Source organism: Engraulis encrasicolus, chromosome 6 (genome assembly GCF_034702125.1).
Source record: "Engraulis encrasicolus isolate BLACKSEA-1 chromosome 6, IST_EnEncr_1.0, whole genome shotgun sequence".
In the NCBI taxonomy this organism is placed as follows: Eukaryota; Metazoa; Chordata; class Actinopteri; order Clupeiformes; family Engraulidae; genus Engraulis; species Engraulis encrasicolus.
This window is the reverse complement of record NC_085862.1, coordinates 46,649,366-46,660,179: the sequence shown is the minus strand read 5'-3', so window position 1 is coordinate 46,660,179 and position 10,814 is coordinate 46,649,366. Positions and strand designations below refer to the sequence as shown.

The following is a 10,814-nucleotide window of genomic DNA, read 5'->3' as shown; positions in this document are numbered from 1 at the left end:
GGTCAGTTATTTTCTGTTTAGTCGGGCATGTTAGTTCCTGTTCTGTTTATTTGTCGTCTTTTAGGCCTAAAACACTTTCTTTAAATTAGTCTTTATTTTGCTTATATTTGTTATCCTGACGCTTTATCATTTTTGTTAAAAATATATATACAGTACAGGCCAAAAGTGTGGACTCACCTTCTCATTTAATCAATTCTCTTTACTTGTGTGGCTATTTACAGAACTTAGTACATTTTCAGGGAGGACATCAAAACTGTGAATGAACACATGCATAATTATGTGCATAAAAAAAAAATGAAAATATATAAACAATAAAAACAATTATTAAAAAAATATATAAAAAATGCCAAACAGTGACGTCAACACAGCAAAACTGAGGGGCCCTCATGTTTCAACAAGCTTATTTTTCTGTCAATTTTCACGTAAAAATACACAGTCAGTCGATTTTAATTGATACAAGCAATACAAGAGAGATTTTCTTGATCTTATAATGGGTCACTTGGTCAGCATAGCTGGTTATCTAGGTGAAACAGTGATACAAAAAGTAAAAGTAAAAAAGAAAAACTCTGCCACAGATTCCCTCCAACACAGGTTTGACCTCTCCAAGTAACAGGCTATGACTCAATATCAGATCAAGAAAATGTCTGTATTGGCAAGTGTTTAAAACTAGGTTTTAGGTCTCAAACTTCTAGTTATACAATTCTAGTGAGTGATTGGAGGACGTAAATGTTCAATTAGGATTGACATGACTGACTGGGCATTTTTATTTGAAAATAGACAAAAATAAGTTTAATGAAATGTGTGGGGCCATCAGTTGTGCTGTGTTGAGGTCATGTGGATAGACAGCTGACATTGCTGTTGGACAACAGCTAGAATTATATATTTTGGTAAGCACGTAATTCTTCATATGTTCAAGCACAGTTTTAATGCCCTGCATGAAAAAACACAATGAAAATCCACGAAAAAAAAGAGAATGTATGAGAAGGCGAGTCCAATTCCTTTCCTGTACTGTATTTAGTTATTTATTTTGACTTTAAAACCACTGTGTCTTTCGTGCCTGCCGCTGGGTCCCTCACACACACACATACACACACAGTACAAACACACACACACACACGCACACGCACACGCACACACACACACACACACACACATACACACACAGTACAAACACACACACACACACGCACACGCACACGCACACGCACGCACCCACCCACACACACACACACACACACACACACACACACACACACACACACACACACACACACACACACACACACACACACACACACACACACACACACACACACACACACACACACACACACACACACACACACACACACACACAACTACAAAGTACAAAGTAGTTATTTATCTATTACAGATTAACCTAGACCAACATTGGTCTTTGGTGGAATACCAACTGTGGTAAGAGGTAAGATAGCATGGTGTTTCTGGAACAGTAACTATAGCCTACATATGTGTTTTAATGGAGTAAGTGGCCCATGACATGATGCAAATAGATGAATTAAAGTGCTAATTTTGCCGATTTTCTATATTGTGTAGGGTTGTTGAAGATGTCGTCAATATAGGGTAATTATTTATGTGATTAATCCATTGCAGTAATACAATAATCAAACTATAGGCATATGGCATGTGTTACAGTGAGTAGAAGTGTATTCCATCTTCCATATATATTTTTTTATGATCAGAAATGTAATGCAATATATGTTTTCGTAAAATGCAAGATGAGTTGAATGTGCCAGACAGCAGCTAGTTTAAACACAGAACATGACTTTTACTGATAGATACAACATGAGCACACATAGTTGGAAACGTAACTCATACGTTAGTTTCCTTTAAATTGGACATTGTATCATGGAAAGGCATAATGAGAATGCAGAAAAATGTATGTTACAGTAAGATGAACATGTTGATTTGTTATGATGTGCTTAACCCCATAAAAAACAGGCCTACATTTTCCTCATTCAAACCCATTGTGATGTTAGATCGCGTCATGATTGTGTTTGGTCTCTAACGAGCCGTGTCTCACAGTGGAAAGAGTAAGTGACCAACAAAGGTGCTGTGGTGATTTCCGTTATCAAAAATCCATGTGTCAGCCCTGAGGCTCATATACACTTGGTCTCCTTTCTCCAGCAGCAGGTTCATGCCATTGGTTGTTGTCTCAGGACGGGTGTCGTCTGATGTTACCATGTGGTTGAACGCTGTCACCATTTGCTGGCCATCATTCATCAGGCGGAGACCCATGTTCCTGGAGGACATGTTGTTGCCAGTGAAGCTGAAGTAGTAGACCCCTCTCACTGGTGCTGTGAAGATACCTGTGGACAGCAGAGCAGAGACAAACATGATGTGAGCCAGACAGGATAGCGGTTCTCACGACTAGGCTTACAAAAATCAGCGGTGGAGGAGACAATCCCTATGTCTCAATCCACACACTTTTGTCAGTGCACTGACAGTCAGTGCACAGGTCTTCAGTGCATAGTGTCGTGGACAAATTTGAGCATTATGCACTGTGCCCTCGCTGGTAGTGACGGCTGAGCATGGCATTAGCTCGCCAAAATATCGGTTGGCTAATGTTTACAAAGCACAGCGTTCGGTGCTTGTATTTACATTTCCTTCACCCCAAAGGGCAACAATCACACATACAATACTTGGGTTGGCATGAAAAGGTTGGTGTCCCATCAACATTACCTACAGAATTAGTAGACTGTTGACCAAACTCTTCTACTGAACTGAACGCCACGTTTCCTCAGTTTCATTGTCAACATGGCGGCCATTTAGTGCGTGCAGTGTCCATCATTCAAGCACTGCGTTTTTCTGCCATTGTTAGGGGATCATCCCAGCACTTTCAGTGCGCTGGCTCAATTGAAATTTTCAGCGTGAGCACCCTAGGCACTGAAACACAGTGCCCGAAGTGCACAAGTGCGTGGATTGAGACACAGGGAGAGTGTTCAAATGGTGATGACTTATTACTAAATGAATCTGAAAGGAAATTAAGGTCAATGAAGAAGTCTGTGAGGACATGTCTTTCACCCCAGGTAATGCTATATCCAAAGGAGTTCCAAATTAAAAAAAAACTTCCATTTGTGTTAACAGAATTTGTTTGGATAAAATATACTGTATGAAGAGCATCTGCACTTCAAATCGTTGACCTCATGGCCATGCTCTTGCCCAGGGATGGACAACTTCTATGATGAGGAGGGCCACGTTTTTTCATCGCCACCATCGGAGGGCCACATGACCACATGAATTTAAGGTGCAGTTGGTTGCTCACTGACTGCCCATATTGTTTGGAAGAAATAGACCTGCACTCTATTGGCCAACATTATAATATATTATATTTAGTAGTCGTTTGAAAACAAATCTGGTCGTTATTGTTATTATTTTTAATTATTAATAATCTACAGGCCACACTGATTGAGGAGGCGGGCCGCATGTGGTCCCCGGGCCTCCGGTTGCCCATCCCTGCTCTAGCCACAGGTACCTGTGCTGGCGTTGTAGGCGTTCCCTGCATTGGCAAGGACGCTTCCGTAGACCAGGGTGATCTCAGTGTCGAATGGACCCCGGTGTCCTCCAGAGCCAAGCGCTGCCCCAAATGCCACTTGCTCTGAAACGGACAAAAAAAGATGTTCAATATTTTCACATTTATTTATGTTTCTATACACATCTGCGTCATATACTAATTATGACGTACAAGTATGAATCTCTGTTGTTGCTAAAATGGTGCCATAGAACAATGCCATTATATTACATGGTAGTGCACTACAGTGCGTAATAAGAAGTACTGCATTTACCTATGCTTCTCTCTTCTTCTATTTGTCTCTTTAGGGTGGACACCGCCTCTCTCAGCTCTCGCAGCTCTGTCAACAGATCAGAGCATTTAATGTCCCTCTCCTCCACCACAGCATCGGCCTGCTGGGGGACTTTCCGACTCTCCTGGACACCAGTCTGTCCACTCTCCCCATGACTCTGTGAGCAGAGCAGCAACAGAAGTACAGCACCAAGCAGAAGACTCATCTTGGACACCCAGGCCGGTTTGTGTGACAGTGCTGTGTGCTTCTGAAGGTCATTTAACTGTGCTACTATGACGTGCAGTTGATGATTAACTACCCAAAGGGAGCTGGAGAGAGAGAGAGAGAGAGAGAGAAATGGGGAGAGAAATTGCTTACCCTTTTTTTTTTTTTTTTTTTTAAAGAAGAGTGTTATTGAAGTCAGACTGGGTAAGTCTGAAAGTGAGTATGTCTTTTAAATTAAACTTTAAAGGCACAATGAGCATTGTTAGCTCTTTATTTCCAAAATATATGCTGCCCATATTCTGCCACAAATTTGATATTTTTCATGAATATTTAGAAGAGTAATTGCACTCATTGACCAAATTTTGCGGACCAAAACAGTCATAGAGCTATTCAAAATGGTGACACTGAGACTATATGGTGGGAAATATTCATGAAATAGATGCCATTTGTGAATGGTCAATATTCTGGAAATAAACTAACTACTGTATAGGTCTCCCGTCTGTGTTTCATCTGGAATAAGTGACCCATGACTTGATGCAAACTTGTGAGTTAAATTGCTCATTTCATTACTTCTGTCTAGGGTCACTGAAGATGTTGCCAATAAAATTGGTATTGTTGCAAATAACTCCATCAATACATTAATCAAACTATACAGGCACATTCAATGGTAGACTGTGTGTTGGCCAGAAATTGGTCCCATCTTCACTTTTTTATTACTAGAAAACGCAGAAGATATGCCACACAGATTGAAAGTGCTAAAACCAAACCAGACAATTTGAATACAGAATATGACCTTCCTTGATGTCCAGGACGGTCACACAAAGCTGAAAAACATGTGTTTGCTTTCTTTATGTTGGACATTTTCTGGAATGGCATAATGAAAGTACAACAAAATGTTTGATGAATTGTGATGAATATTTTGATATGTTTTTTAAAACCATTAATATACATTTTATAATGAAATCATGTGTCACGTACGATAGTGCCATGATTATGTGTTTGCTCTCTAACAAGCTGCGTCTCACAGGGGAAAGAGCAAGTGACCAAGAAAGGTGCTGTGGTGATTTTCGTTATCAAAAATTCCAACGCAGTCTCACCCCAAGTAGTCAATTTCTGACTACCTTGGACCAGACTGCAATTTTTGACGTCTTGGGTATTCCTTCCACGTCACATTCTGACTATGTGGCCTAACCCTAAACCTATTCCTAAACCTAACCTCAATGACGTTATGCTGCCACAAGGGGGCGCCTTTGAGGACATAGTCAAAATGTGACGTGGAGGGAATACCCAAGACGTCAAAAATTGCAGTCTAGTCAAAGGTACTCAGATATTGACTACTTGGGGTGAGACTGCGTAAAAAATTCATGTGTTGGCCCTCAGCTTCATATAGACATGGTCTCCTTCCTCCAGCAGCAGGTTCATGCCGTTGGTTGCTGTCTCAGGGCGGCTGCCTGCTACATGATTATACATCGTAACAATTTGCTCAATTTGTAGGCATTTCCTGCATTGGCAAACACGTCCGGGTAGACGATAGTGATCTCAGTGTTGAATGGACCCCGGTGTTCACCAGTGTACAAACACAACATTACATAATAAAAATATTGATTAGATGCATCTTAAGTGATCAGAACAGATAAACAATGACTCGTAGATGGTCTCATTAGCTCTTGTGCAAAATCAGGTGAAGGTCACATCAAACTGTTGGGGTGGTGCTTAAGCTGGGCTCAAACTGCAAGACTATCGGCCTGATTCTTGACTGAAAGAGTTGGTCTTTCAATCTAGGGGTTGCAGGTTCGAATCCCCCCTGACCTCTCCCTACATCTCCATGCATGGTCGAAGTCGCCTTGAGCAAGGCACCTAACCCCACATTGCTCCAGGGCCTGCAACCAGTACCCTGAAAAATAATAACTGTAGGTCACTTTGAATAAATGAAAGCGTCAGCTAAGTGCAATGCAATGTAATGTAATAATGAAAGCCCCCGTTACGACAATCAGTGGAATGTCCCCCCCAGGACCATTGTTAGTGATTGTCCTGCAAGTTTCCTTCACTGTGTTCGACTTTCTAAGATAGAATTTTGACTTGCTGACCGCAAATCGTAAAAATCAAACAAGTTTGACATTTACAACTTAAAGCAGAACGTCAAGTATTGTGTCCATATTTATGGTTGGAGACAAGATTGTCAGTTGTGATTCTCTTTATGTATGTGGCACAACCCAACGTCAAATTTGTATATTTTATAGTCTTGTCATTTGAGTCCAGTTTTAGTGCCCGGCCCCACTTGTAATATTAGACACATAAACTACATTTTAGAGGCTAACACTTTCTAAATGGACATACGTTTTGTCAGTATGATTTGTAATTTGGTTTACAGAAGCTAGGGAGCATAAAAGGGAACAACAGTTATATGAAACTACTGCAAGTGGAGACATCAAAATAAACATTTTCATTTATTTAAAGGCAGCAATGCATGCAATACAATGACTGTTAAAACATCATTCAATTTAAAACAATAGTTACACAGGATATTTACTGAGTTACAAAAAGAGCACATTGTCAGAAAGAAAAATTGCTTGTGTATATGTACAGTACATACAAACAAAATAATGAACCATGAATGCTAACTTTTAAAAATAATAATAAGATTTAATTAGCCCACGAGTATAAGCCATGTCTCACAGGGGAAAGAGCAAATGACCAATAAAGGTGCTGTGCATGTTGTCATTATCCATTATCCATGTGTTTGCCCTCAGCCTCATATACACATGGTCTCCTTCCTCCAGCAGCAGGTTCATGCCGTTGGTTCCTGTCTCATAGCGGTTGCCTGCTACATGGTTGTACATTGTCACCATTTGTTGGCCATTCTTCATAAGGCGGAGACCCATGGGCCTGGATGACAAGCTGTGGCCTGAGAAGCTGAAGTAGTAGACCCCTTTCACTGGTGCACTGAAGATACCTGAGGACAGCAGAACCAGAATAGGGGTGATTACACATGTAAAGTAAAGCATAATCACAACCAGACTTTGAATGGCATGTCCTTCCTCGCTACCATATAAGATAAGATAAGATCAACTTTTATTGTCTGTTTGCCCAGAAATTTGCCTTGCATGACACTTCTCCACAATCCACATGTAAACACACATTAAGACACAAAATGGCTTGTAGAGTCTAGTCATCTAGGTCCATAAGCTGTTAGAGCAGCACAGTCCAATAAAAATTTAAAAGTTACTAATTACGTTACTAAGTTAAGTTACTAAAAATAAGTTACTAAAAGTTACTAAAAATTAATTAGTTACTAATTAAGTTATAATTTACTTAAAATTGTCTACTGTCTTACTGGAGAAAAGAGTGTTTATATTTAATTTTTCAACAGCATGACTACATGTAAAGGTGTGCTAAATGCAGGAGCAGAGCCAAACGAGTGATGATTAAAGTACAACAGATTAAATATTTAATCCTCAAAATTTCAAATGTGCTGTACTGTTGCTTCCAACTTAACTTGTTTGGTAAGTAAAGAATGTCTTCAAGTCAAATGGTTGTCCGGTAGTCTGGGACCAAAAAAAACCAGGCTGGGAATTTTTACATAAACCATCCCATCACACAGCCCCCTGCTTGTCTACTATATTATGATTAAATCCATCCACTGCCTACACTACCAGTAGACCAGGGTTTTTCAACCTTTTTTGAACAAACGCACAACAGCATCAGCCCCAGGAACTGTTGGCCCACAAGGAAAATGCCCTGTATGCCAGATGACCAGTCCAGCCCTGGCTTGACCTCATGATTGTGCTGTACTGTACTCTAGGCCAACTAATGTGAGTAGCCTACCGGTGCTGGGGTTGTAGGCGTTCCCTGCATTTGCAAAGACGTTCGGGTAGATGATAGTGATGTCAGTGTTGAATGGACCCCGGTGTCCACCAGGGCCAAGTGCTGCCCCAAACGCCACTTGCTCTGAAATGAGAGCAAATAGTGTACAGTATTTTCACACTTATCTGCTAGGTTCCTATCCACATCTGAAAATGTGGTGTCTAAAATGCAGTTATCAGTCCCTGCTGTTGCTAGAATGAATTTGTCATAACCAGAGGTGTCAAAAGTAAAAGGTTCCTATCCACATCTGAAAAAACGCCACCTGCTCTGAAATGGAAAAAGTGTGTACAATGTTGAGCTCCTTTCCACATTTGAACATTTCATATATGAAATACAGTTATCAATCTCTGCTCATGGTACATGGATGAAGTTGTTGAAGTTCTGTATTGCATTGTTGATTTACCTGTGACCTTCCCCTCCTCCACTTGTCTCTTCAGGGCAGACACAGTCTCTCTCAGCTCTCGCAGCTCTGTCGCCACCCAGTCAGCACAGCCAAGGTGTCTTTCTTCCGCAACACTCTCCTGGACACTGCTCTCCTGCATACTGGTTTCCTGGACAATTGTTTCCACAGGACTGGTCTCCTCAACGCTGTTCCCCTGGAAACTGGTCTCCTGGACAACGGTCTGTCCATCCTCCCCACGGCTCTGTGAGCAGAGGAGCAGTAGCACGACACCAAGCAGAGGACTCATCTTCATCTTGAACACCTAATATCGCTTTTTGTGTCAGTGCTGTGTGTCAAGTTTATATACCTTACATGCAGTTGAAAGTTAATTATTATTTTTTTCCACAAGGAAGCAGGAGAGAGAAAAATAGGCCATTTCCTGTAAGATTACCGCCAATGAATGTAGTTGAATGCAGTTGAAAGTTAATTTTTTTTTTCACAAGGAAGCAGGAGAGAGAAAAATAGGCCATTTCCTGTTTGATTACCGCCAATGAATGTCATACATAGGTGATAAAAATTGTGTTTTCAAGTTATTTGCTCCTTTGCCTTTCTTTTTGCTTGTGTGTTTGTTTGGTAAAAGCAATACATTATGAACATAGACACGACAACATGCAAACTACTCAATAGATTAATTCTAAGTGATCAGAAAAGCTGAACTAGGACTAGACGACCCCATTACTTGTTCAGTAAAATCAGGTGAAGGTCACATCGGACTGTTGGGGTGGGGCCTGTTGTACGTGGCACCACTTGTTTATCTTAACAGCCAGGACAGTTTTATTGTCAAACAAGGAAGTCTGAAAACAAGTAAACCCATTGAAGGTAACTTGAAGTGCCCTCAGAATTAATTATTATTTGGGGATTAAAACAACTTTTGACCAGGGTTGCTTTTTCCTTACCTGACTCTTGCAACCTGATGTGTATGTCAGTGTGAGGAAAGGGAACGCCCCCGCGGGTAGTTGCTGAACGCAGTCAAATGATGTAAATCAGGTTACATTTTTCCTGGATGCATATTAAACATGTTTAAGAACTTACAATGTAATTGGTTGGAAAATACTTTGTTCACATATTTTTTTATTATGGACTTTTTTCACTGTATTTTAGTATGTGCGAGTAAAAATCATGCTCTCCTTGTGACCATATATATTCACTGGTAAGCATTTTCCACTTGGTTTATTCAGGGCTTATACACTCTCGGATGTGTAATGCAGTAACGTGCGGTCAACTTTATGGCTGGTGAGGCAGTGACTTTTCCAATATCAGATTTTCAAATATATATCAATATTTGCCAAATACCTATAAGTTTCATATGTCGCTTTCTGAACATAAGGTAGGCCTACATATTAAAACATACTGCATTTAGAGAAAATGCTATTAGATATCTCTCTCTCTCACTCACTCACACACACACACACACACACACACACACACACACACACACACACACACACACACACACACACACACCACACACACACACACACACACACACACACACACACACACACACACACAGGATTCAGTGGTCCAGACTCGGCGTTGGCGCAGGGGGCGTGGGTAAACAACGGTGGGGCAGTGCCATTTAACAAGTTTGAGTCATATAACTGGCGGCAGAGTCACGTTTAGTTCTACCTAGGCTACCTACTGCACAGGCTGCGCTATTAGGCCTGCTAGGCCTACTCCTCCTCCCTACACCAATATGTCTGTTAGAAAGGTGGACACCACATTCAGATCAGACGCGATATGTGTCCAGGATTATACTGTATTTTTATAGGCCGTCAAGATACAAGGCCATTCTCAGTGTTTTCTGGTCTTTGAAAGAGGGGACGCTGATAACCCCAAGCCACACGAGCATTTTGGACAAAAAAGCTCTTATGGTGAATTTTGAGGTCTGCTTATCAGCGTTCCTTTCACTCCACCACTCGAAAATACAGATCCGATGCTTGCGTTGTAATAGGCTACCGCTTACACAGCAACAATTCACATTATGCATTCAACAACAGAATATCACCCCACCGGGATGATCCTTCTGGTAGCCTGTGAAATAGATAATGAAGCCAGACGTGGCCGTGATCATGGACAGCTACCACCTCCGGTAGAAAAGACTAGAGTAGACAGAAAATAGGCACGACATGGTGCGTCATTTGAGGACACTCCTCCTGAGAACCGTCAACTATCCCACTCATCCACATCATACCACTGCGGACCCAAACTCAACCTAAATAGGCTAAACAATAGACAATGACGCTGAAATATTCCACAGTCGTTCATCTCGAGGATGGACATTTCAAAGAATGTCAGACGAGCCGAACCTCAAAGCGTGTATTATACAGCGTTTGATTATTATCATTTTAAACTGCCTCGTTAGGATAGCAAGCAACGTTATCACTTGGGCATACTGGGACTGGCAAAGTGAACACACAGCCGCAAACCAAACCAAAATCCAGGAACCCACAACCCCTAGT

General features: G+C 41.1%; 2 protein-coding genes across 2 annotated transcripts; both read right to left on the bottom strand.

Annotated features, from left to right (window-relative positions):
* Positions 1-1,783: 1,783 nt before the first annotated feature.
* Positions 1,784-4,067, bottom strand: LOC134450430 (cerebellin-4-like). The gene is made up of 3 exons (XM_063200273.1): positions 3,825-4,067; positions 3,515-3,637; positions 1,784-2,348 (listed from the first exon to the last, which is right to left on the bottom strand). Exons 1-3 carry the CDS (start codon positions 4,045-4,047, stop codon positions 2,059-2,061), a joined length of 636 nt encoding a protein of 211 aa, XP_063056343.1. The 5' UTR covers positions 4,048-4,067; the 3' UTR covers positions 1,784-2,058.
* A 2,433-nt stretch (positions 4,068-6,500) lies between these two features.
* Positions 6,501-8,682, bottom strand: LOC134450429 (complement C1q-like protein 2). Its single transcript, XM_063200272.1, has 3 exons — positions 8,314-8,682; positions 7,872-7,994; positions 6,501-6,999 (listed from the first exon to the last, which is right to left on the bottom strand). Exons 1-3 carry the CDS (start codon positions 8,603-8,605, stop codon positions 6,719-6,721), a joined length of 696 nt encoding a protein of 231 aa, XP_063056342.1. The 5' UTR covers positions 8,606-8,682; the 3' UTR covers positions 6,501-6,718.
* Between the last annotated feature and the right edge of the window lie 2,132 nt (positions 8,683-10,814).

Coding starts and splice junctions, on each gene's coding strand:
- LOC134450430 (XM_063200273.1), bottom strand. CDS start 4,047: ATGAGTCTTCTGCTTGGTGCTGTACTTCTGTTGCTGCTCTGCTCACAG. Junction 3,638..3,824: donor AGAAGAAGAGAGAAGCATAG/GTAAATGCAGTA, acceptor TGTCCGTTTCAG/AGCAAGTGGCATTTGGGGCA. Junction 2,349..3,514: donor CGCCTACAACGCCAGCACAG/GTACCTGTGGCT, acceptor TGCTGTCCACAG/GTATCTTCACAGCACCAGTG.
- LOC134450429 (XM_063200272.1), bottom strand. CDS start 8,605: ATGAAGATGAGTCCTCTGCTTGGTGTCGTGCTACTGCTCCTCTGCTCA. Junction 7,995..8,313: donor GGAGGAGGGGAAGGTCACAG/GTAAATCAACAA, acceptor CTCTCATTTCAG/AGCAAGTGGCGTTTGGGGCA. Junction 7,000..7,871: donor CGCCTACAACCCCAGCACCG/GTAGGCTACTCA, acceptor TGCTGTCCTCAG/GTATCTTCAGTGCACCAGTG.